Genomic DNA, 24,196 nt, shown 5'->3' with positions numbered 1-24,196 from the left:
TCTATGTTGCTTCAGGCCTTGCCTTTTATCCAGTATTGTTCCAGGTTTCCTTTTCTCAAGGTCAGTAATATCATTGTTCTTATAAGCCTTGCCTTGTTGTCATTGTTCTTTTACTATGTAACAGGATCCATCTGGTAAAAACAAAGTAAAACCTGGAACATGTTTAGAGTTGTTGAATAATATAATACACCAGTCTTTCAAGTGGAAGAAAAACATTAATTGAATATATTAGGTGAATAGGATTGACAAGCTTTGTTGGGCTGAAAAGCCTTTTCTCATTAAAACCACTCTACTGTTCTAACAACAATAATTACTAAAGTGGGTGGGACATTTGCCTGCTGATGGACTTTATTTAGAGTTTGTTCCTTTGTTTTTGTGGGCTGTCAGGCACATAGGTACCTTTCGATATCACAAAGACTAGTAGCTTTCACCCTAATGGCCTCCAACAGGAACTACCCATCCATTTTCTGAACCTACTTCTGATAAATGGAAGCAGAAGGCAGAAAAACAGTGGTGGAAAGTAATTAATTACATTTACTTTTGTTGCTGTACTTGAGTAGATTATGTAGTGAATCATATTTTTTAAAGTATTTTTAAATGCAAATACTTTTACTCTTTAAAAATTAGATTTATTTAGTAATGTTTCTACCTTGTTAGAGAGTGCAATTAATTGACTGCATTCAAAATCCTAGTTCACAGTGGCCAAATAAAGCAAAACTGCATAAAAATGTTTGGGGTAGTAGGTCAGATTCTGGAAGCACCAAGTATTTTAGTAAATGACGTGCAGCTTTCTTGTTTTCCGTGGCACAGTAAGTAGATGCATTATAGTATATCATATGTGATGGTCCAGTACATTGGCCAAGAAATGAAAATGTGTTTCTGCTGCACATACAGATGTCTGTGCAATTGATAATGCAGCGGAAAGTTCTCTGTGTAGTGGTAGCAGCCACAATCGTTATAAAAAACAGACGGTACTATACACATCACTGTTCACATTCAGAAGAACTGTCCTGTTTTAAGGACAAAACAGCTTTTAGGCAGTATAAACTATAGTATCCTAAAAACTGTGGAGCTACCTGCATACAAGAACTCTTCCTCAAAATTATGAAAACCTACAGAGGTAAGTTGACTTTTAAGCTAGTGGGGTGTTTAAAATACAGAATAAATGATAAAATTCATAATTAATTGTACTTAATAATATCACCGTAAATTTCTGATAACCACTTACTGTTGTGAAAGAAGTAGTGCGCAGTTGTCCAAAAGGAAAAGCTAGGATTAAAGATATCTGCCCTTCAGTGTGTAATATATGCATGAGGAGCATGTAGCATGCATAATTTCCTAACTGTGCACAGTGAGCATTGGTAAGCCTGTAATAAGTTTTAGTAAAATTCAGTTTCACCATTTGAGCAATCCTACAGAAAAAAATACCACACTGAGAATTGTAATGACAAGTGCATAGTGCCTGCTTTTCACAGTGCATACAATACCTTAGAAAAGATCACACCACGATGGACTGCTGGCAACGGCTGTGTCCTCTTAGCAAAAAAACTCCTTTAACGTTATATTGAGAGCACATGTGCTACATGTATTCATCTAAGCACATATTTCAACTAAAACAACTGACAAAATATAAGTAGCTCTATGTTTCTCCTGATAACTTCTGCAACATGTGCCTGTATATTTTTTTTTTATTTTCAACACTCATGTATTTAAGGATGTGCGGCACAATTGCAAGAATTTTACTGTAGCTTGTTCATTGGTGTTCTACTTCGCAATACAGGGATAACAAGTTAACATTGGTTGGAGTTTTTAAAATTTGCTTCTATATGCTGGTTCTATGCACATTATACTGGTCTAATGTCAACAGGATTCAGAAGTCTTTTGTCTGCTATTGCATAACTGTAAGCCTTTTATATCTTATAATAATAACTACAGACTACACTGTTAGATTAAATGAAGAGATTATTATGATTACTTGCTTACCATGCATTTTATTGCATGTTTTGGTATTTGAAATATCCTGGTTGCTTTGGGTATGTTAGACTTATTGACCGCTTTGCTGGTCTTATCTTATCACAGGACCATGTCAATTACTGAAAGTTGTCAGGCATGTCACAATTATTGACTGCATGCCAACCTTCCAGCACAGCCATGCTTGCTCCCTTTTGTGACATTCAGTAGCATACTGTCATGATGGAGCCCATGCTGTAAGAAGGTTTGACAGCTACTGCATATTCATCTATAATTTTGGCCCTGTTTTTTTCTTTTTCATTCCTGCAGTGGAACATAAAACACAAGACATCTAACAGATAAGCTTCTCACCTGTTTGTGAAGTCCTAAAAACCCATGTTCCTTATTCCTCATCATTGCATTATATGCATTGTACTTCTGGATGAGCATTCATTGGTTTTCAGTTATTGTGCACACAGAGCCCACCCCCATGACTAAAGAAAAAATCAAACCCGTTTGATTTTACTGGAGTGAGTCACAGACTAGTTGGCGTGATTTACCAGACATATTTATCACATTACACCTGCCGACTTGCTAAGATTGTGTAAATGAAGACTATGTAGGAAAATCGCTGTATTTGTTTTTGATTCTAAGTGTGCATATACATTGTCACACACACGTCTTTAGGAGACAACTAAAGGACTTGAATGAATGTAATTCCATGCTGGGCCAGGGGGTGGCGAAGTGTACTAATTCTCTCTCTTGATCCCTTGCAGACCATTCTCGGGAAATCCCGCTTGTTTCTGGGGCAGCCAGCGACGTCACTTCCAGTTCCGGACCTGATGACATCACATTCCTTACTGGCCTATAAAACTGCCATCTTGCCTTCAGTATATCAGTTCTGTTTCGGACTCAGTTGTGTGAACATGTCTGTTTGTGATAAGCATTTTTGCAGCCAGGAAATATTATACGGGTGGTTGCCCCAAACCTTCGCAAATGTCTTTGTGTTGATCTTGTGACAGTGGCGTAGTCGGCAGGATGAAAGAAACCCTGAAGAGAACGGTACCGGATCTGAATCATGACCAGGTGGGAGTGTACCGGGGGGCGAGTTTCCGAGTGGGGGGTTCGTCCCGGATTTCAGAAAGAACTGGTGCAAACTTCTCTCCCTTTGTCTCGTTCCGGGCCACCTAATACAACAGGGGTGTCAAACTCCGGGCCTGGAGGGCCGCAGTGGCTACAGGTTTTCATTCTAACCCTTTTCCTAATCAGTGAGCAGTTTTCACTGCTAATTAATTCCTTTTCCCTTCATTTCAAGAGCCCTGTTTTTAAGGATTCAGTCCTCTGAATTGATTTGTTTCTTCATTAAATGGCAGCCAAACAGAAATGAGATGTGAAACAAGCCAACACATGACCAGCTAAACTGGGATTTCAAACTCCAACCAATTTCACTCCAAACAGTCTCTTAATGAGAAGCTGATTCTTGCTGTTAATTAAGCCCATTATTTAATTCAATGGCTTGTTGCTGCTCTCATTCTGACACAGCAGATATTTCTAAATTTGTTGATTTTTCTGTTTTTTCTAAGAACATTGTCAAAATGTTTTGGTGACCTGAGAGATCAACCTTACTGAGACCTTCATCTTTCTTTATTATTAGATATTGTGTGTTGGGCACAGGTGAGCTGGTCATGTGGCGGCTTGTTTTGTGTCTCATTATTGTTTGGCTACTAATTAAGGAAAAAGAGACAACTAAGGGGCCTGAGTCAAGTTAATTAAAACTAAAGTAAAAGAAGTTAATTAGCAGTAAAAACGGCTCACTAATGAAGAAGAAGGTTAGAATGAAAACCTGCAGCCACTGTGGCCCTCGAGGACCGGAGTTCGACACCTGTGTAATACAAGTAGGGAGGGTGTCGATGGGATATACAGAAGTGGGCTGGTCTCTGTGGGGGAAGTGACAGGGTCTTATTTTGCTCTCTCAGAGGAGAGAGCTGTCCTCCCCGCGGGGGCCAAGGCCCCGGAAAAAAATGGAGCTTCCCCAGACCAGCAAGTGAGGATCCTGCAGGCGTGGAAGCTGGATCCTGAGCGATCCACCCAAGAGCAGGCTGATGCTCTTTGGGAAATGGTGGCAGGATGGTTAAGGCCCACCGAGTGCCTTCCAAACAGCCTTGGTGTCACAATCCCTCCTAATCCACTAACAGCTGTGTTTGGTATTCTTCCAGATGGGCTTAAAGTGGAGAAGGACAAACAAACTGTAATTGCCCTTACTACACTATTGGCACGGAGACTTATCTTGCTCAACTAGCTTTTAAGCCAGTGGGTAACTGAAGTTATACATTATTTGAAATTGGAAAAAATAAAATTCTCACTTCGAGGATCTGTGCAGAAATTTGTCCAAACCTGGCAGGATCTAATCAATAACATTTTAGAATAAGCTTTTAAAGCACCGAGGAAGCAGATTCTCTCCCTATTCTCTTTTTTTGTCTTTTACTTCTCCATTTATCTATATCCACTTATTAATCTATCTATTTGCTTATTTTTACTGGGTTTAAGTTTTATTCTGCTGCCCATGCTCTCTTTCTCAGGGGTGGGGGTTGATTCGTCTTCAATCCTATTCTTGTAAAATTGATCTATTTGTATAGAATGTTGTGTAATTTCAATAAAATCAATAAAAATTTAAAAAAAAAAGTTTGCAAAGAATGCAGACATTCTAGTCAACGGTCAAGACATCCGTCAGCCCATGCCACAGGGTCCCCACTTTGTGATTGAGAATGATTTATTATATCGGTCGGTGAACCTGATGGGGAGGGACGGAAGTTGCTGCTGATTCCACTAACCTTCCAGCGGCAGGGTTGTAAATTAGAACACACCAGCCTCCTAGGAGACCACCTGGGTGCACAGAAAACATTGGAGCGTATCAAGCTCTGATTTTACTGTCTGGGAATTAACAAGGACGTTCGCCGCTTCTGTATCTCTTGTCCAAAGCGTCAACTGCTGCAATTTCCTAGGAGGGACCATGCTCCTCTTGTTCCCCTTCTCTTGATTGATGTCCCGTTCTAAAGAATAGGGGTCGATATACTGGTCCCCTAGAGCTCTTGGCTCGAGGACATAAGTATATATTAGTCCTCGTGGATTATGCAACCCGGTATCCAGAAGCTGTTCCATTGTGCTCAGCCACTTCCAAAGCCATCGCACAGGAACTGGTAGGGGTCTTTGTGCGAGCGGCAACCCTAAAGAAGTCCTTACAGACCAGGGGACGCCATTTACCTTGGAGATGTTCAGGGAAACGGCCAAGTTACTCAAGATAAAGCACTTGAGGGCCGTGGTATATCATCCTCAAAACAACAGTCTAGTGGAGAGGTTTAACCAGACTCTCAAACTGATGCTTCACAAGGTGGTCAGCGGGGACGGAAGGAATTGGGATCAACTCCTCCCCCTCATACTCTTTGCCTACAGGGAAGTCCCTCAAGCCTTAATGGGGTTCTCACCATTTGAATTGTTATATGGGCGACAACCCCGGGGTATACTGAACATTTTGAAAGAAGGTTGGGAAGGAGAGGCTCTTCCCTCGACAAATGTTTTGGAGTATATCGTGCAGTTACGCGATAGATTTGAGAAAATTTGACCTATACTAAAAAGTCACATGGAGGAGGAGCAAGCAGCACATGCCCACTATTATGACCACGTGTTATGACCAACCCTTCGGGAGTTCCAACCGGGGGATCGGGTCATGGTGTTGTTTCCCACCTCCCATTCTAAACTACTTGCCCATTGGCAAGGACCATATGAAGTTAGAGAGAGGAAAGGGTTCGCCGACTATTTGGTAAAACAACCCAATCGTCGGCCGAGCGAGCAGGTTTATCAGGTGAATCTGCTGAAACCATGGAAGGAAAGGGACCCTGATCCCTCCTCTGGACAGCCCAGCTCATTCTTTGCTCAGACCAACACACTTAACTTGAATCCCCGACAGAGGCGAGAGCTCAAAGAAGTTATCTCATATGTCCCGGAGGTGGTAGACGAAAAACCCGGAAGGACCTCTCTGATTGCCCATGACATTGTGACCGAACCCGGGGTTATAGTCCGACAGCGCCCCTATCGTCTTCCTGAGGCAAAGAAGGCTGAAGTGGAGCTTGAAATCAAGCGCATGCTGGACTTAGGAGTCATAGAGAAAAGTTATAGTACCTGGTCCAGTCCAATAGTAAACCCTACGGAAGTTGGAGGTTTTGCAATGACTTCCGTCGACTTAATCAAGTCTCCTGATTTGATGCTTATCCTATGCCTCGAGTGGACGACCTCCTTGAGAGGCTTGGACAGGCGGAATATTTGACCACACTTGACATGACCTAGGGGTACTTGCAGGTTCCTTTAATGGGCTCCATTAGCAAAGGCTAAGACTGCGTTTAGCACTCCTAGTGGACACTGGAAATACTGTGTCCTTCCATTCGGATTACATGGGGCTCCTGCGACTTTCCAGCGTCTGGTGGAAAAAGTGCTCCGTCCCCATAACATGTATAGTGCTGCCTACCTAGATGACGTCGTCATCTATTCCAGCACCTAGAAGGAACACCTACAGCACGTCCGAGCATTATTACGGGCGCTAGGTGAGGCTGGTCTTCGGATCAATCCAAAAAAATGTTTTTTTGGGCTGGAAGAAGCCAAATATTTGTGCTACCTAGTGGGTCGTGGTACTGTGAAGCCACAGTGGTCTAAAATAGATGCCATTTTGAAATGGCCCTGTCTGCGAAACAAGTGGCATGTCCAAGCATTTCTCAGTTTAGCCGGGTACTACAGCCGGTTTGTACCATGGTTTCCGGAGAGAGCTGTGCCCTTGAGTGATTTAACAAAGAAGAGGGCTCCCCACATTGTGGTATGGACCGATACGACAGAAGCTGCATTCAGTGACTTGAAAAGGGCCCTGACGTTAACACCTCTGTTAAAGGACCTGACTTTTCGCTTCCTTTTATCCTCCAGACGGACACTTCGGACACAAGCATAGGAGCAGTGTTGAGCCAAAGCATCGATGGTGCTGAACACCCCGTCATGTTCCTGAGCCGGAAACTGCTGGATCAGGAGACCGGGTATGCGGCGGTGGAGAGAGAGGCTCTTGCGATCAAGTAGTCGATTACACAGTTGGGTCGGGAGTTTACACTTGTCACGGACCATGCACCTTTACAGTGGATGACCCTGCACAACGAGTCTAACCCTCGAGTTACTAGGTGGTTCCTTGATCTGCAATCTTATAAGTTCTTGCTCGTTCATCGGAAGGGCTCACTCCATACCAACGCCGATGCCCTCTCTTGCGTTCATGACCTCTCGGTGCGGATCGCCCAACCCAACGGGTCTGGGCTTAGGGGGGGGCCCTGTCACACACGCCGAGCCAGGGGGTGGGAAAGTGTATTAATTCTCTCTCTCAATCCCTTGCAGAGCATTCTTGGGAAATCACGCCTGTTTCTGAGGCAGCCAGCGACGTCACTTCCAGTTCCGGACCTGATGACATCACTTCCCTTACTGGCCTATAAAACTGCCATCTTGCCTTCAGTATATCAGTTCTGTTTTGGACTCTGTTGTGTGAACATGTCTGTTCATGATAAGCATTTTTGCAGCCAGGAAATATTATACCGGTGGCTGCCCCAAACCTTCGCATTGTCTTTGTGTCGATCTTGTGACAATATTTTATATATATTGTGTATACACATCTATATGAGCATATACATATTATATATAAATATATATATATATATATATATATATATCCATCCATTTTCCAACCCGCTGAATCCAAACACAGGGTCACGGGGGTCTGCTGGAGCCAATCCCAGCCAACACAGGGCACAAGGCAGGAATCAATCCCGGGCAGGGTGCCAACCCACCACAGGACACACACAAACGCACCCACACACCAAGCACACACTAGGGCCAATTTAGAATCGCCACTCCACCTAACCTGCATGTCTTTGGACTGTGGGAGGAAACCGGAGTGCCCGGAGGAAACCCACGCAGACACGGGGAGAACATGCAAACTCCACGCAGGGAGGACCCGGGAAGCGAACCCAGGTCCCCAGGTCTCCCAACTGCGAGGCAGCAGCGCTACCCACTGCGCCACCGTGCCGCCCATATATATATAATAATATATATAATAATTATTAATATTAATATACTAATAATATCTATATATATATATATATATATATATATATATATATATATATATATATACCTATTGATCACTAAAATCTATTTTATTGTGGTGTATGTTGTCGCAGATTGAGGCCCTTATCGTCCTCTTGAACCCTCTGACTCGACTCCAGACACCAGGTAAAAGTCCAAATATTACTTTTATTTAGACAATAATGTGCACAAAGCACCCTCCACTCCACAATATTCATAAATCAATAAACACTACAATAATCAATCCTCTACACTCCCAGACACTTCGCCACCCTTCCTCCCAGCTCAGCTCAGCGTACTGGTTTCCCCAGAGTCCTTTATATAGTCCCTGACCCGGAAGTGTTTCTCCCTTCTGTCCATGTGATCATGAACACTTCCGGGTCGGATAAAAAGCTCCTTTCTTCAACCCGGAAGGACGTCGTTTCCTCTTGTCATGTGATCATGACGCACCTCCGGGTTATAGGGCAAGTAAGAGTCCGGCAGCCTCCCCACAGCGACTCCTGGTGGTCCCCATGGTATCCAGCAGGGCTGTGCATATAAACTACAAAGTCCATGAGGCCCTGCTGGAATTCGGGGAACGTCCACGCTGTTGGGAGAGCTCCACCTGGCGGCCTGGGGGTGATGGCAGGAATATTTAGCCGGCCACACACCACAATATTCTGCTGATACTTTTAAAAACACTATTATTAATTTTTTTCTAAAGTAACTAAATTGTGTTTTTACTTGTTATTTTGTAACACGTTAGTTTAGGTACTACAAAAATTAATCAATTACTCATTTACTCTTATGTAAAAACTTAACAAAGGGTTCTTTTGGTCTTCATAAAACTTCAAAAACATCAGTAGATGGGTTATTCATGTATATGCAGTGTGGCATATTGACATGATGGTAAAATTACTTGTTAATATGAAGGATTCACAGGTCTTATAAAAAAATGTTAACGTCAAGAGAACTGTGTCTCAGTTAAGCCACCTCAGAACACACCACAGAAAAGATCTGTTAGTAGGTCAAAATGCGAAGATGAATAAACACTTTACTGATGCTTTGTAAGTGTTATGAAGACACAAAGAAGTGTTTGTTAAAGTCTTGTTACATGAGAGTAAATGAGTAATAGATGCATTTTTGCAGTACCGAAACTAAAGCATTACCAGCATACTTTTTTACTTTTACTTGAGTAGTGTCCATTTAAAGAACTTTAACTCATACGTAAGTACATTTTTGTCTTGGTAGTAATACTTCTACTTGATTAGATTTTTTGTACTTTTTCCACCTATGCAGACAATACACATGGGCAAGACACTAGTCCATTACATGATACTGTATGTGTATTTACTCATCCATATTGGGCCAATTACTCAATTAGCCTACCACATATCGCTCATATGGATGCAAATTTTGATCACATTTTATATCTGAATTCTTAACCATCAACTGTTAAAATGTTGTTAATTAGACAGAAAATAATTTAAAGTTTAATTTACCAGAAAAGGATTTAGTATACATTATACATATAAGAAATTCTTTAACATTAGGTGAAAATATGTTATGAACTGTTGCTTTACATTATTAACAAGTGTTATTTGATTTTTATTTATGAATACGAGTGTACTAACATGCTTGTAAGTAAGTTGCATACACAGTCTGCACAATGTCAGGACTCTCACATACTCCATTGGCCATCAAGTAACATTGCCCACATGTATGTACAAAAAGGATGGTTATCCTTTCATACTGGAGTAATTGCTGCACAATGTGCACTTCTGTGTTTCTGCCATGCATGAAATCATAACGAAAGTACTGTACAGCAAGCACAATTACTGATTTAAAACATACAAAAAGAACAATATGAAGCAAAAGTAAGTCACAATTAAAGAAATCTTAAAAAATCTGACAAATGCTCTCTAGGTGTGGACTGGGCTGGTGAAAAGTTTAATAAATTATTTTGGTCACTTACCTTGTGCAGATACATCATACTTCTCTGCAGACACAGTTTTAATCTCCTTGGCCACTTTCTGTAAGGCTTTAGTGACTTCTACTTGTTTTTTGAAGTCCTGAAGCATAGCTTCTCCACATCCTCTCAAATAGGCTTCCAGAATTACTGCATATCTCTGTTGGTAGTGCATGGACTGAGCAATTTCACTTCTTAGAAACCAGAACAAAAAGTGGCCTATTCTTTTACTCTGTTTGAGAGATGTAGATAATTAATTTTAAACTTACAGAATACTCTGATATCTAGTTATTTGGGTATATATGTTTTCTTACTTACTCTCAGGGCACGCTTGAGAAGAAATCGAGCAAGGGAGCTGTCATGGTAAGGCTCAAATTTTACAGCCTACAACAAAAGGAGATAATACACAATAAAGAATAATTTTGTAAATGTACACTTTGTTATTCTACAAACTATATGCAAAAGATTTTGCTACTTTGAACATCTACATAAATATTTTTTACTTGCAAATATTACTATGTTTAATAAGAAACCTTCTGTTTCCAGTGGTTAAGCCAATTTTTCACATTTTTACATATTGCAAGTTGAATTCCCTTTTTTTTGGTTTCAGCATTTTAAATCTAAACTTTACTTCTCTCTTTCTCTGTCTCTCTCGCAACAATTTCTAATTCACTAAGTATCTACTGGGAGGTTATTGTCTTTCTGTCTTGTGAAATATATAAATTATGAGAAACTTGAAATTTAACTGTCTGCATATTTTAGTTTGCCCTTACCATTTCTGGGTACACCTCACCTAGTCTGCCTTGATTGTTCTTTTTCTACCTAAAATAGTGAAATGCTTTAATTTGCATTTTTTCTCTTTCAAGTATCCTGTGGTGAAGCTCTCATGACTGGTTCTTGGCCAAAGTACTCTGCAGCCTCCCTTGGAAATGGTGAATCATGTTACTTTTACAATAATGCATGCAGACAATAATGAAAAACTTTATGAAATTTAAGTATTATAGAATGGCCAATTGCATCTTGGCCTTGGAATCCTTGGAGGTTTATTTTTCTATTTATTTTTGTTTTCCATTCCTTCCTCACTTTTTCCTTTACCATTATCAGAGACTTATAAACTACCTGAATTTAATTGTAATTTATGTTCACTTCAGTAAGTGATTCTTCTAATCATACCTTTTTTATGTTTTTCTACCTTTTTACTTGTTATTGAAATTGTCATTTTTCTTTTACTATTTGTAAAGTGCTATGAGTTATACTCTTGTATTTCAATGTGCTTTAAAAATATTTTTTTGTATGTTTAATACATTTCAAATTTAACAACTTTTTTCTCTTAAATAATAAAACTTGAGCTGCCAAATGAAAATACCATAACCATAGTATGATACTGGCTTTAGTTTCACAAATACTGTACATCAAATCAAAGAGCACTCATTCATCCTTGGATTATGAAAAAACTAAGAGTTATCTTTTAGAGCCTTTATAATCTGTGAATGTCTAAATTACATAAAACTAATAAAATATAACTAGAAAATGTTTTCAGTCCTTGCTTTAGCTATACAGTATGTATTTAATTGTGTTGTTCTTTATTCTAATAAAACAGACAGAAAATGAGCTACCATGAGTATCCACGTCCCTGAAATGGTATGTTTTCCTAGAGGGGGCTATATTAGGTGGTAGGCACCATATGAGATTATTTCAATTTTAATACACTTAAAGATACAGATTTATTTAAACACACAGTAAAACAAAGCAGTTCCAAGCTGATTAACACAAATGGAACCAAACCAGAGCAACTTTCTCTTCTCACGCTGGCTGCCAGATTCTGCAGTTTTCCAGCAGCCTGCGGGACAACATTTCTGCTAGAAGGTACAGGGACATATAAGATGATATGACTTTAGGGGTTTTGAACTATGCAGAATGCATTTCTGTTATTATTCAAAAATTATTTGAATATTTTTTATTCAAAATTATTATTGTATTATTTATTATTCCTTCTGACTTTGCTGTTCTTTAACTGCATTATTTTTGTGACTTCAAATGCAATGTAATTGTGTGGATTAATTTCAGACACATGCACTGCCATTTTGGGTTCTACTGCTTTTCTGAAGCTGTGTTTTAATTATTGGCATTATTACAACCAACAATTGATCACCATGTGTATAATGCAGGATGTCATCACTGCAATACTATTTAAGTCATTCAGAACTCTGAATTCTTGCTAGTTTAACAGATAATGTTTCTAGTTTGTGTATTGAGATTTAGAATTTTAGTTGATTTCAGCCTGAAACTATTTAAGACTTAGATTCTGTCTCTTTTTTCATCTCCTGTGTCTTCATATGTGCCCTGACAAGGCATAACATTGGGGACTATGCTGTCCTTCAAGTCATATGAGCAGTTCAAAAACTTTCCAGAAGATTTGGCCTTTAAAAAACTGTGTGACACTCAGCAATATTTTTCTTTAAGGGCCCACCAATGGGAATATTTAAAAATTTGCCCTAAACTTGGACGTAACTGAGTGACTCCACAGGTAGTGCATTGGTTTTAGTGTTGTTTATTGTTTTCCACTTACTTTTTATGTAAATTGTTTTGTTTATTAAATTATTTTGTTAATGATGTTATTATGTAATAATTCTTTATTAGGTTTGCTTGTTTGTGTTAACATTTTTGTAATTTTCCTTTTATCCTGTAATTGTGTTAATTTAGCCTATTAGCATTTCCCTTTTGTAACATAAGGTGCATGGTGTCCCAAAGCTACAGGTGAGCAGCAAACAGGACTGCTACCTGAGGCTTATTTAAGGGCTTAGCAGGCCCCCAGGTTGACTGCTGAATTCTCAAATAAGTTTTTGCTTTTTTGAGAATATTTTTATATCTTTTTGAATTTTTGATTCTTGCCTTTTAATTTACCTTGTAGTTTTGACCTTTTATATTTTAGGACTAAAAGTATTTTGACCGTTTTATAGATTTGGTGTAATCTTAAAATATATTTTAGTTTTCAGTAACTGGTTGGCATTTTATAAGTTTGGCCATTTTGCAGGGGTGCTCAACCAGTTGTTCACAATTGACCAATCAATTGCAAAGTGAGTGCAAATGAATTGGAAGAATTTGGCAAAAAATTATTGATAAACATTCTATTTGACAATTTACTTTTTTAAAACGGCCTAATCATCTATTCAGTGCACTTTGTGGTCCTTACATGTGTTTAAAACTTTTAGAGTGCTTTGTGAAAATCCTTTTTGTCTGGTTGCTGGCTATAGGAGTGCTACCCAATAAAGTTGTCTTGGTTACTCTTGTACAAAGGCTTCATTTGCTCTAAAGCATAAAGAATATATCTGTCAACTGTTCAATAAGTTCAATGGCCTATGTGATAATTGTAGTGTAACACGTAAAATGAATGCAGTAAAGACACCAAAAACATACGATTAGCGCATGGAATGAAACAATAATCATATTTGTGTACTTTCAAATTCAAAGTATGCATCTAATCTGCAATTCTAAAGTCTATGTAAAAATGGAAACATAGAAAGACATTTCAAAACTATATATGAATGTATGATGTGGACTTTCCTACAAAAATGGAATTATGGAGAAGAAAAGTGGAAGAGTTCAAATCTGACCTAGCAGCACAACAGTCAGTATTCAGGTGATGCATCACAAGAGAGAAAGCAGCAGCAATGAGATCATTCCATCCAAATCTCCTACTGGTTAAGCACAAAAAATCATTTAGCAATGGGGCAGTCCTTAAAGAAATGTCCGATGAAGCTGCTGACTCACTGTTTGGAGATTTTCAAAAACAAATGAAATTGCAGCTATCATAAAGGACATTCAGTTGTCAATGAATGCTGTAGCAATACAATGTGAAGCTGTGGTGAAAGACCTCGAGGATCAGTCAAAAAAGGATACAGGTGCATTTGAGCGTCTTTACTTTACAATCTGGTGGATTAACAATTGTGTTTGATAAGGGACAGGAATGTATTTTATTAGAATAGTGTCTCAGGACATGAGGAAAAAACAAGCAGTAATTAAAAGTTTTTCTCTGAAAGGTCACACACGGCTCAATTATATGTTTCAAGCCTTTATGGAGCTTTTGAAAAAGACCACACTGCTAGTTTTTAAACTTGCTTCAGTTACCACTGATGGGGCAACATAAAAATTGGTTGGCTGCACTAAAAGATTCATAGCACTGTATAAGCAAAGTGAAACATTTCCAGACTTTATTCATTATCACTGTATAAATAAGAAAGGAGTAATGGGCTTTGCAGTGAAGGTCGCATGCTCATTTTGTGCAAAAGATTACAGCACACACAGCTGCAAACTGATATGAAGTAACTCAAAAGAAGCCTTTTTTGAGATTCAGAAGCTGCTGCCTAAAATCATACAGCAGATTATCTGAAGTTGTTTAAAAATTTTGAGTAATCATAAATAGTGGCTTCTGAATTTAGTATTCCTTACAGATACGTCTGAACTTCTGAGTGTTGAGATGAAGGACACTAAAAATGTTATCCACAAGAGTCAATACTTTAAAAAGAAAGCAACAAATAAACTGAAGTGAAGTTCAACACCAAAACCTGTGTTACATCAGTTAAATGCATTCAGAGCGTGAGCACCAGGTCAAAGAGGCGGCAGGGCTTGACATTGCACGTTGCAGTGCACAAATTCAAAACCTCTCATCTGAATTCAGCACACGTGTCTCTGATTTTAGATTATTGGAGCTAGTTGTCTACTGTACATGTGTGTCGCATTTAGACAAACAAGATGTTGCCTCAAAAGTGGGATTACTTTCTCACTTTAACACAATAGCAGCCAAAGAACAAAATTCTGATTCTTCAAAATGACATTCAAATGAAGGCCAGAACAACAGCTGAGATAAAAAGGCAAGTCTGTGAGCTGCTGTTGGAAGAGAGGTGTCCAAACATAAGATTATATGCCAAATAAATTGTCTGCCTTTTTTGGATGAGCCTATGTGTAAGAGCCTGCATTCTCTTGAATGAAAATTATCAAGTGAAAGTAGAGATCCACTATGATTGATGTTGCCCACGACTTGCAAAACGCTATTGTCCTGACTATTAAAATTAGAAACTGCTTTTACTAGTCCACTGTATCACAGTTCTCTAATTCTTATTTGCAGTATGTTGGTTAGTTTAGTGATAGATATGGCAGTGGAACTAATATGTAGTTATAATTACAAAACATCTGTTTCTCCCATATCAGAGCACTAAAATAATACTGATATATTGCATTTGACTGGAGAAAGAAAAAAAAGCTTGGGCACCCCTGGCTTACTGCGGTGGGCTGGCTCCCTGCCCGGGATTTGTTCCTGCCTTGTGCCCTGTGCTGACTGGGATTGGCTCCAGAAGACCCCCGTGACCCTGTGTTAGGATATAGCGGGTTGGACAATGACTGACTGACCGACACCCCTGGCTTATTGCATTTTGGACTACTTGATATCCTGGCTTTTGTATATTTTTAATAACTTGGCCCTTTCTTCTATATATATTTGTGATAACTTTATTCTTCAGCCTTTGTAAATTTTTGATAACTTAGCTCTTTCTGTTTTGTATATTTTTGTAAACTTAGCAGTTTCTACTTTGTATATTTTTGATAACTTATCCCTTTTTGCTTTGTACATTTTTGTTAACTTGGCCTTTGCAAATAGTACATTACCATTATGCCTACTTGGAAACAGGCAGCTGAGATGGCAATATAAGGATGGGCAAGACTAGAAACCGTATAGGTATACATTGAAAAACAAAGGTGACCTTAATTATTAAAGCCCAATATGTAAACCAAAATCGTTGTTGAAAAAGAAATGTTGAACATCTTGAAGAATGATAAAGATTGATAGGAAGTTTATCTGCAATATCAGTGTTCTATAATGAAAGATGAAAAATTACCAGATGATTTAGAGCACTGGTTCCCAAATTCGATCCTGGGGACCCACTGTGGCTACAGGTTTTTGTTCCAACCAACTTCCATTTTTCATTGGACTCTTAGCCTAATTAAGTGAGTCATTATTTCCCAGTTTCTGTGTTTTGGAGTCAAAGTAGAAATTACAAACTAAGTTTGGTAGATTTTTATTAAAATGTAATGCGCAGTTATATGGGGAATCTATACTAATAAAAGGCAAAGCCCTCACTGACTGACTGACTGACTGACTCATCACTAATTCTCCAACTTCCTGTGTAGGTGGAAGGCTGAAATTTGGCAGGCTCATTCCTTACAGCTTACTTACAATCGTTAGGCAGCTTTCATTTCGAAATTCAAAGCGTAACGGTCATAACTGGAACCTCTTTTTTGTCCAGATACTGTAATGGACTGCAGCTCACTGGCCGTGGGAGGCGGAGTTGCGTATCGCGTCATCACGCCTCCCACGTAATCACATGAACTGACTGTGAACGCAGTACGTACAAAACAAGGAAGAGCCCCAAAGAGCGCTGAAGAAAACATTCATTACACAATTGAGAAGGCAGTGAAACAATAAGAAGCGAAGCACGGTGTAAACCGTAAGTTTAAATTAAGTTTATAGAAACGCTCCCACTGCCATTTGCAATACCATATTCGCGAGATACAAGTTTAATGAGAAGACGCGAGGTATAAACGAGATTTGGATCACTTTGTAATGGAGTTAAAATTGCTGTAGCGAGAAACTTTGAAGTGCCGGGGTCTTAGCTAACATTAAATAAAGCCGTGGACATTGCAACATCACACAAAAGAGCGGCTCACGTGAACTGACTGAACGCAGCAGGAGTGATCACTTCGCTACTGCGGAAACAAAGCACGGTGTAAACCGTAAGTTTAAATTAAGTTTATAGAAACGCTCCTGCTGCCGTTTGCAATACCATATTCGCGAGACACAAGTTTAATGAGACGACACGAGGTATAAATAAGACTTTGGATGACTTTGTAACGGATTAAAAATTGCTGTAGCGAGAAACTTTTAAGTGCCGTGTCTTAGCTAACATTAAATAAAGCCGTGGACATCGCAACATCACACAAGAGAGCGGCTCACGTGAACTGACTGAACGCAGCACATCGGAAACAAAGCACCGTGTAAACCTAAAGTTTAAATTAAGTTCATAGACCTACAAAAGGTTGCCATTGATTTGAGGCAAAATTGCTTTTCTCCTGTACAACTATACGTTACATTCTCAAGAGTGTGCTTGCACAGCTTGGTCATATTACAACCGGAGTGCTGAATTGACAACGTGGTATACAAAGAGAACTATAACAATCGTAATATGTATATATATATATATATATATATATATATATATATATATATATATATATATATGTAGATATATATATATATATGTGTATATATATATAGATATGTATATATATATATATGTGTATATATATATGTAGATATGTATATATATATATGTAGATATGTAAATATATATATGTATATATATGTGTCTGTGTGTGTATATATATATATGTGTGTATGTATGTATGTATGTATGTGTGTATATATATATGTATGTGTATGTATGTATGTGTATATGTATATATGTATATGTGTGTGTGTATGTATGTGTGTATATGTATGTGTATATATATGTTGATATGTGTATATATATATGTATATATGTGGATGTGTATATGTATATATATATATGTATATATGTGTATATGTAGATATGTGTATATGTAGATATGTATATATATGTATATATGTATATGTATATATATGTTTATGTGTGTCTGTGTGTGTGTATATATGTATATGTATATATATGTTTATGTGTGTCTGTGTGTATATATATATATATATATATATATATATGACAGCAACACTCATAACAATGACAACACAATTACATTGACAATCATGTTACGTTATTTCTAAAATGTTTCCTTTTCTTTTTCATAACCTCTTTAACACACTACTTCTCCGCTGCGAAGCGCGGGTATTTTGCTAGTATATATATATATATATATATTTTTAAGTCGTTAACAGCATTTTCAACCTAATTTTCATTCTGCTTTTCCAGGTGTTCTGGTTATTTAATTGATTATTTACTAATTAGCGAATCTAACACTGAAGTTGTTTCTGCTTTCATCATCCCGGGTGTCTGCTGTGCTGGTTGTTAATTGTAACTATTAGGGTCAAATGAAGGGAGTAAACAACACAGGAAAAAGGGAAAATAATAGGAAAACAACAAAAAAGAGTTATTTCTACTTATTTATTTATTTCTACTTAAATCACATAGAAATATTTCTAAATGTCTTATAAATGTAAAAACCATACTGCTGTGCTTTTCTGAATGCAGAATGAGAGAAGAGTAAAAAAGAGCAGCTAATTAAATGAGATCAGTTGTTATCGATTATTATCATTGATTGTAAAGCTGGTTGGAACAAAAACATGCAGCCACAGTGAGTCCCCAGGATTGAGTTTGGAAACCACTGATTTAGAGGGCTAGACCTAGAGATGAGAAATGAACAACTTATCAATCTTAGCCAGATTAAAGGGGTCAAAACTAGAAAGTTTAAAAAAAAACCAAAAAACATTATTTGCTCAATATGTAAACCAAGAATCAATGTCAAAAGAAAGTATGCAATAATACCCGACCCTAAAGACAGAATTAACCCAGGGCCATCTTAATGTATGGGCACAATGGGCACTAACTGAGGGGTTACAGGGGTGGGGCCCACAGTGTTTCTGATGCCTATCTATGAATCTGATGCCTATCAAAACAGAAGCCTCAAAGCACTACTTTGCCCAGGGGAATATGATGCTGTTAAGATGGTCCCGCACAGTGATTTCATTGTGTATCTATAAATTTGGACACAGAATGTTAGAGTGCTGCCATTTTATGTAAGCAGGGAGTCATGACACAATATGTCATGTGACCCTGAGTCACATTACTTGCAACAAGCATATTAACCATAAACAATAAGGCTGCAGTCATGTAGAAATTCACAAAATGGCAGTGTAACAATGTCATAAGCACGATGTTAAAATTTTTCACTATAAAACAAACCTCAAAATAAAAAAAAGTTTGGGATTTTTTTAAAGAATTAAAAAATTAAAATAATAACATGCAAAGCCAGTTTATAAAGCAAAATAAAGCATAATATAGTGAAATAATCATTTGGGCAAGAAAGAACTCACAGGATGAATAAACTCCACAATATACAAACTAGAAATGTAATCTGTTAAACTAGCAAAACTAAGAAATGGGGTCTGCTTTGTGACCTTGTTGACTGGTAAATGAGGCAAGTTATGCCAGATGATAAGATCTGTGGTTACGTGCTTGTTTGAAAATGTGCTGCAAAATCTTTCTGCTTATGCCTTTTTCTTGAGTAACTGTTACACACATATCAGACCAAACTCAAAGTTAATTTCTGTTTATTGCCTGGACTGTTTTGTGATGATATTCCACATCTTAGGATGGTAACCTCTTACTTGATAATTACTTTAATACAAAGTAAGAAGAATTCACAGTTGGAAAATTTACTCATGTCTGTGACACAATATGAATAGATTAGGAATAGAACTAACAATAAATGTCATAAACAGGTTCAAACTAATCAAAGTAGTTGTTTACCTGTACAAGCTGCAGAAGGTATCTGAGAACATCATCGTCTTCCAAATTCTCAAGTTTTCTTACAGCCATTGTGCGGACTTTTTCATCTGAGAAGTTGCAGTCTAGCAGTTGCATTGCTAATCCAACATCCAGTTTATTTCGATCCCATGTGTCCTCATTTTCAAGTAGGCAATGTGTTGTGTAAACTGCAGCTTGCTTACCCCACTGCACTGAATTAAGGAATTTTGGATATGCTTTTGGGCACTTCATGCATTCATTCTTGAAATGCCAAAGCAGTTCCTTATCTTCTGGGCTTAGTGGATACAAAGGGTCAGTTTTGACAATATCCTCAAACTGTTTGCGCAAGTGGTTAGGCATATCCCGTGCTGACCTTCCACTTTCTGCTCCTGATGAATCAAGGCTTTTGGGGAGAACAACAGGATAGGCATATTTGTCTAGCATTATAACTATAGCCATGGATGATTCTTTGTCAGGGTTGGTTGCAGAAGTGAGTTTGTCTGCATTGACACTACTGTGATCTTCACTTTTCTCTGGCATCTTCCACATATGAAGGATATACTCTCCTTGCCTCAGAAGTGACCGATGATCAATCAACAAAAGATTGACATAATAGAGAAGGCGATTCTTAGATTTGGAATCAAAATTAATGCTGTCCTGAAAGTTACTCTTTGAGATCTGGGATTGGATTTTGCCACAGAATACCTGTAAGCTTAACCGGGCTCCTTTTGGCAGATCTTTGATCTTAATATCAAACTCTAGCCAAATGTTCCACAAAACCTCTTCAGTAAATGGCTTAGAGGATGTTCTTTGTTGTGCCAGCAACTGTTGCCCATGAAAGATACTTGCTTCAACAAAAACTATTAGCTCTGAATTTCGAGGAAGAACTGGAATATCAATAGCAAGTATTTTGACTCGAAATTTCCTGTTACAGTCCCACAGTGAAATGGTGAAGAGCTTCTCGTGGTCCTTTTCTTCTATAGTCAGCTGCTCATGTGACCCTGCAACACCAGTGCAGTCATCAACTAGAGACCAGTCCTCCTTCTGGACAATATCTTTATCTGGATCTGGGGGTGACTCCAAAACAAGGTGGACTTCATCACTGTTCTTCAAACACTGTCTAACCCAGTGAAAGTTTTTAATTGGAACATCACCAAAAATGTATTCATCTCGACCGCAGACTCTCAAAATAAAATCTGATTCACTGTCTTCTTCTGAAATGCCAAGCAGTGCCCTCTTTTTAGCAATTTTTGTAAAAAAATTTTCAAGTATTTGTTTTGGTGTGTCATCAAGGTCTACTTTGATCGTCTGACTTGCTCTCTCTCGATGAATGACAATTAAAATGTTATTGTTACTGATCTTACTCAAAAGAAATTCTGGCATAGGCTTATTAGTTATAAAATGATCCATTGAGTACAGTTTGGCATCTCGATTGGCTAATTCAACAATTCGAGGGGTCAGAAGTTTCCGCCTAGTAAACTCAAGCTCATCGTCATGCACATTGCTGACATCTGTTACATCATAGCCTATCAGATAATTTAGATAGGATTGGTATTGTCTAGATTCTTCAGAAAGCTGTGTTCTGTGGACTAACTGAATTTTTCCCACATCTTTTTTTAAAGCTTTCCAATAGCGTATGCAGTCAAGAGTTTGAAACACCTGATGCTTGTCATAAATTTCATACCACTGTCCTTTCTTCTGATAGAGTAATATACACTGATCAGGAGTGATCTTTTGATAGAAATCAGGGCATTCACTGATCTCAATCGCTTTCATCCACAGCTGTGTTTTAACTTGCTCAACAGTGCAGTTTCCAGTAAGATCAAGTAATATGGATTCCTGAGTTTTGCTAAATTTTCCATAAGAAGGGAGGATAAATTCCACAACTATTTGATCCATTGTAATTATGTTAGTAGAAGATACAAAAGCTTTCATTTTCCCCCTTCTTCTCTTTTTGTCTTCTCTGACAATCACAGGCTCCTTATCCTCGTTTAGCTGTTCCATGACTAAACTGAACTAGAATGAGACAAAAAAGCATAATGAAGAAAGTGTAACAAATTAGAAAATGTCTATTACTGACTGGAAATATTCCACTGCACATGAATATACAAGTGAGAAACAAAGAAGATGCCCATGCCTCCACAAATATAACACTTTATGTTTTCTTGTATAAATTCCCAGATCTACAGTATAATCATTAACATAACGATCACATAGTTCACATCAGTTCATATTGCACAATCTACCAGGAGAAATTAATGAATCAATGAATAATTCTTTCGTTTAAACCACTAGATCAGTAATGCCTCTTTTTAACTTACATCCAGGAACTAGAAATATTTTTCCCACTAATTTTTTCTGAAGATTCCCAGAATCAACAGTTAGTTCCTACTTCATACATGAAAGATGTGCTGGCCTGGTAATGCTTCATGTAGGCCATGGTGATATCACAACCACTGACTGGTTAAAACCTATGGTGTCATGCAGATAACAAACCTGTACCTTGGCTATTTTTAAACACATCAACGAGTGTTTAACGAGTGCAGATAATGTGGATGCACTTATCAGGTACATTCAGTACAACTTAGAAAGTTTGATACACACTTATAACCAAATACAGTATGAAGAAACTGGCAGAGGCAGGCAATTATAGAACACCAGAACATTAGAACAATCTAGATGAGAACAGGGCATTCAGCCCAACAAAAAGCTTGGCCAGTCCTATCCACTTAATTCTTCAAAAAAAAAACAATGTTGAGTTTTGAAAGTCCCTAAAGTAATACTGTCTACTACACTGCTTGGTAGCTTATTCCAAGTGTCTATGGTTCTCTGTGTGAAGAAAAACTTCCTAATGCTTGTGCGAAATTTACCCTTAACAAGTTTCCAACTGTGTCCCCTTGTTCTTGATGAACTCACATTAAAATAACAGTCTCGATCCACTGTACTAATTCCCTTCATAATTTTAAACAATTCAATAATGTCACCTCAATCTTCTTTTGCTTAAACTGAAAATGCTCAGCTCATTTAATCGTTCTTCATAATTCATCCCCTGTAGCCTTGGAATCAGCCTAGTCACTCTTCTCTGGACTCTTTCTAGTGCTGCTATGTCCTTTTTGTAGCCTGGAAAACAAAACTGCACACAGTACTCCAGATGAGGCCTCACCAGTGCATTATAAAGCTTAAGCATAACCTCCTTGGACTTGTATTCTACACACAATGCCATAAAACTTAACATTCTGTTTGCCTTCTTAATGGCTTCCGAAAACTGTTGAGAAGTTGATAGTGTAGAGTCCACTACGACTCCTAGATCCTTCTCATAAGGTGTACTCTCGATTTTCAGACCTTCCATTGTGTATTCAAAGTTTCCTAACATTTTTACTTCCTATGTGTAATACTTTTTGCTCGCTCCCCACAACACAGCACAGTACAAGCAACAATAACACAGTCCTTTTCTCTTCTTCTTTCACTCTTTTCCTTCACCTCTTCTCCTCTTCCGGTAAGCTTCGTCTAACTCCCTTCCAACTCTGGCTTCTGGAATAGTGGCTGCTGGCTCCTTTTAAGCTGCACCCGGGATTATTCCAGATGGCTCATTAGTGTGGTCTGGAATCTCTGTGATGGAAGCCCAAAATAGGGCTCTGCAGCGCCCCCTGGCTGCACCCCTGGAAACTAACAGGACTGAACCAATAAATACCAAGTCACATATAGCCCTGTGGGACTCAGAGGCCCTGTTACACCCCAGGGTGCTGCCAAATAGCAGCTATAGCACCCTGTCCTTCCATAATGGAGGCATCTCATTAGGATGACCCCGATTCTCTTGATTCACTAACACAATGTTTTACGTGTATTTCTGAATGGATGAATAGTAATTTTCTAAAGCTAAATAAAGAGAAAACTGAAATTTTAGTGATTTTCAATAATGGATACAATGAGGTTATCAGAAATAAACTTGATGCATTAGGATTAAAAGTCAAGACGGAGGTAAAAAGCTTAGGGGTAACTGTTGACTGTAATCTGAACTTTAAATGTCATATTCATCAGACCACTAGGACAGCATTTTTTCACTTAAGAAACACAGCAAAAGTTAGACCTCTTATATCATTGAAAGATGCTGAGAAATTAGTTCACGCTTTTGTTTTCAGTCGACTAGATTACTGTAACGCACTCCTCTCAGGACTACCCAAAGAAGACATAAATCGTTTGCAACTAGTGCAGAATGCAGCTGCTAGAATCTTAACTAGGAAAAGAAAATCCGAGCACATTTCTCCAGTTTTGATGTCACTACACTGGTTACCTGTGTCATTCAGGATTGACTTTAAAATTCTGCTTATGGTTTATAAAGCCTTAAATAATCTCGCCCCATCTTATATATCAGAATGTCTGACATCTTATACTCCAAATTGTAACCTTAGATCCTCAAATGAGTGTCTGCTTAGAATTCCAAGAGCAAAACTTAAAAGAAGTGGTGAGGCGGCCTTCTGCTGTTATGCACCTAAAACCAGGAATAGCCTGCCAATAGGAATTCGCCAGGCTAATACAGTGGAGCACTTTAACAAACTGCTAAAAACACATTATTTTAACATTGCTT

General features: G+C 38.2%; 1 protein-coding gene across 1 annotated transcript in view; it reads right to left on the bottom strand.

The window, feature by feature from the left end:
* Nucleotides 1-24,196, bottom strand: part of pik3cg (phosphatidylinositol-4,5-bisphosphate 3-kinase, catalytic subunit gamma) — a 56,730-nt gene that overhangs the window by 26,018 nt on the left and 6,516 nt on the right. The window contains exons 2-4 of the mRNA XM_028812919.2: nt 19,615-21,627; nt 10,379-10,444; nt 10,067-10,292 (exon numbers count right to left, since the gene is read on the bottom strand). Coding sequence (XP_028668752.1) covers nt 10,067-10,292; nt 10,379-10,444; nt 19,615-21,615 — 2,293 coding nt within the window. The 5' untranslated portion in view covers nt 21,616-21,627. The remainder of the gene's footprint in view (nt 1-10,066; nt 10,293-10,378; nt 10,445-19,614; nt 21,628-24,196) is intronic.

This window comes from Erpetoichthys calabaricus, chromosome 1 (assembly GCF_900747795.2).
Source record: "Erpetoichthys calabaricus chromosome 1, fErpCal1.3, whole genome shotgun sequence".
Taxonomy (NCBI): domain Eukaryota; kingdom Metazoa; phylum Chordata; class Cladistia; order Polypteriformes; family Polypteridae; genus Erpetoichthys; species Erpetoichthys calabaricus.
The sequence above is the reverse complement of the archived record's forward strand: the minus strand, read 5'-3'. Positions and strand labels throughout refer to the sequence as shown.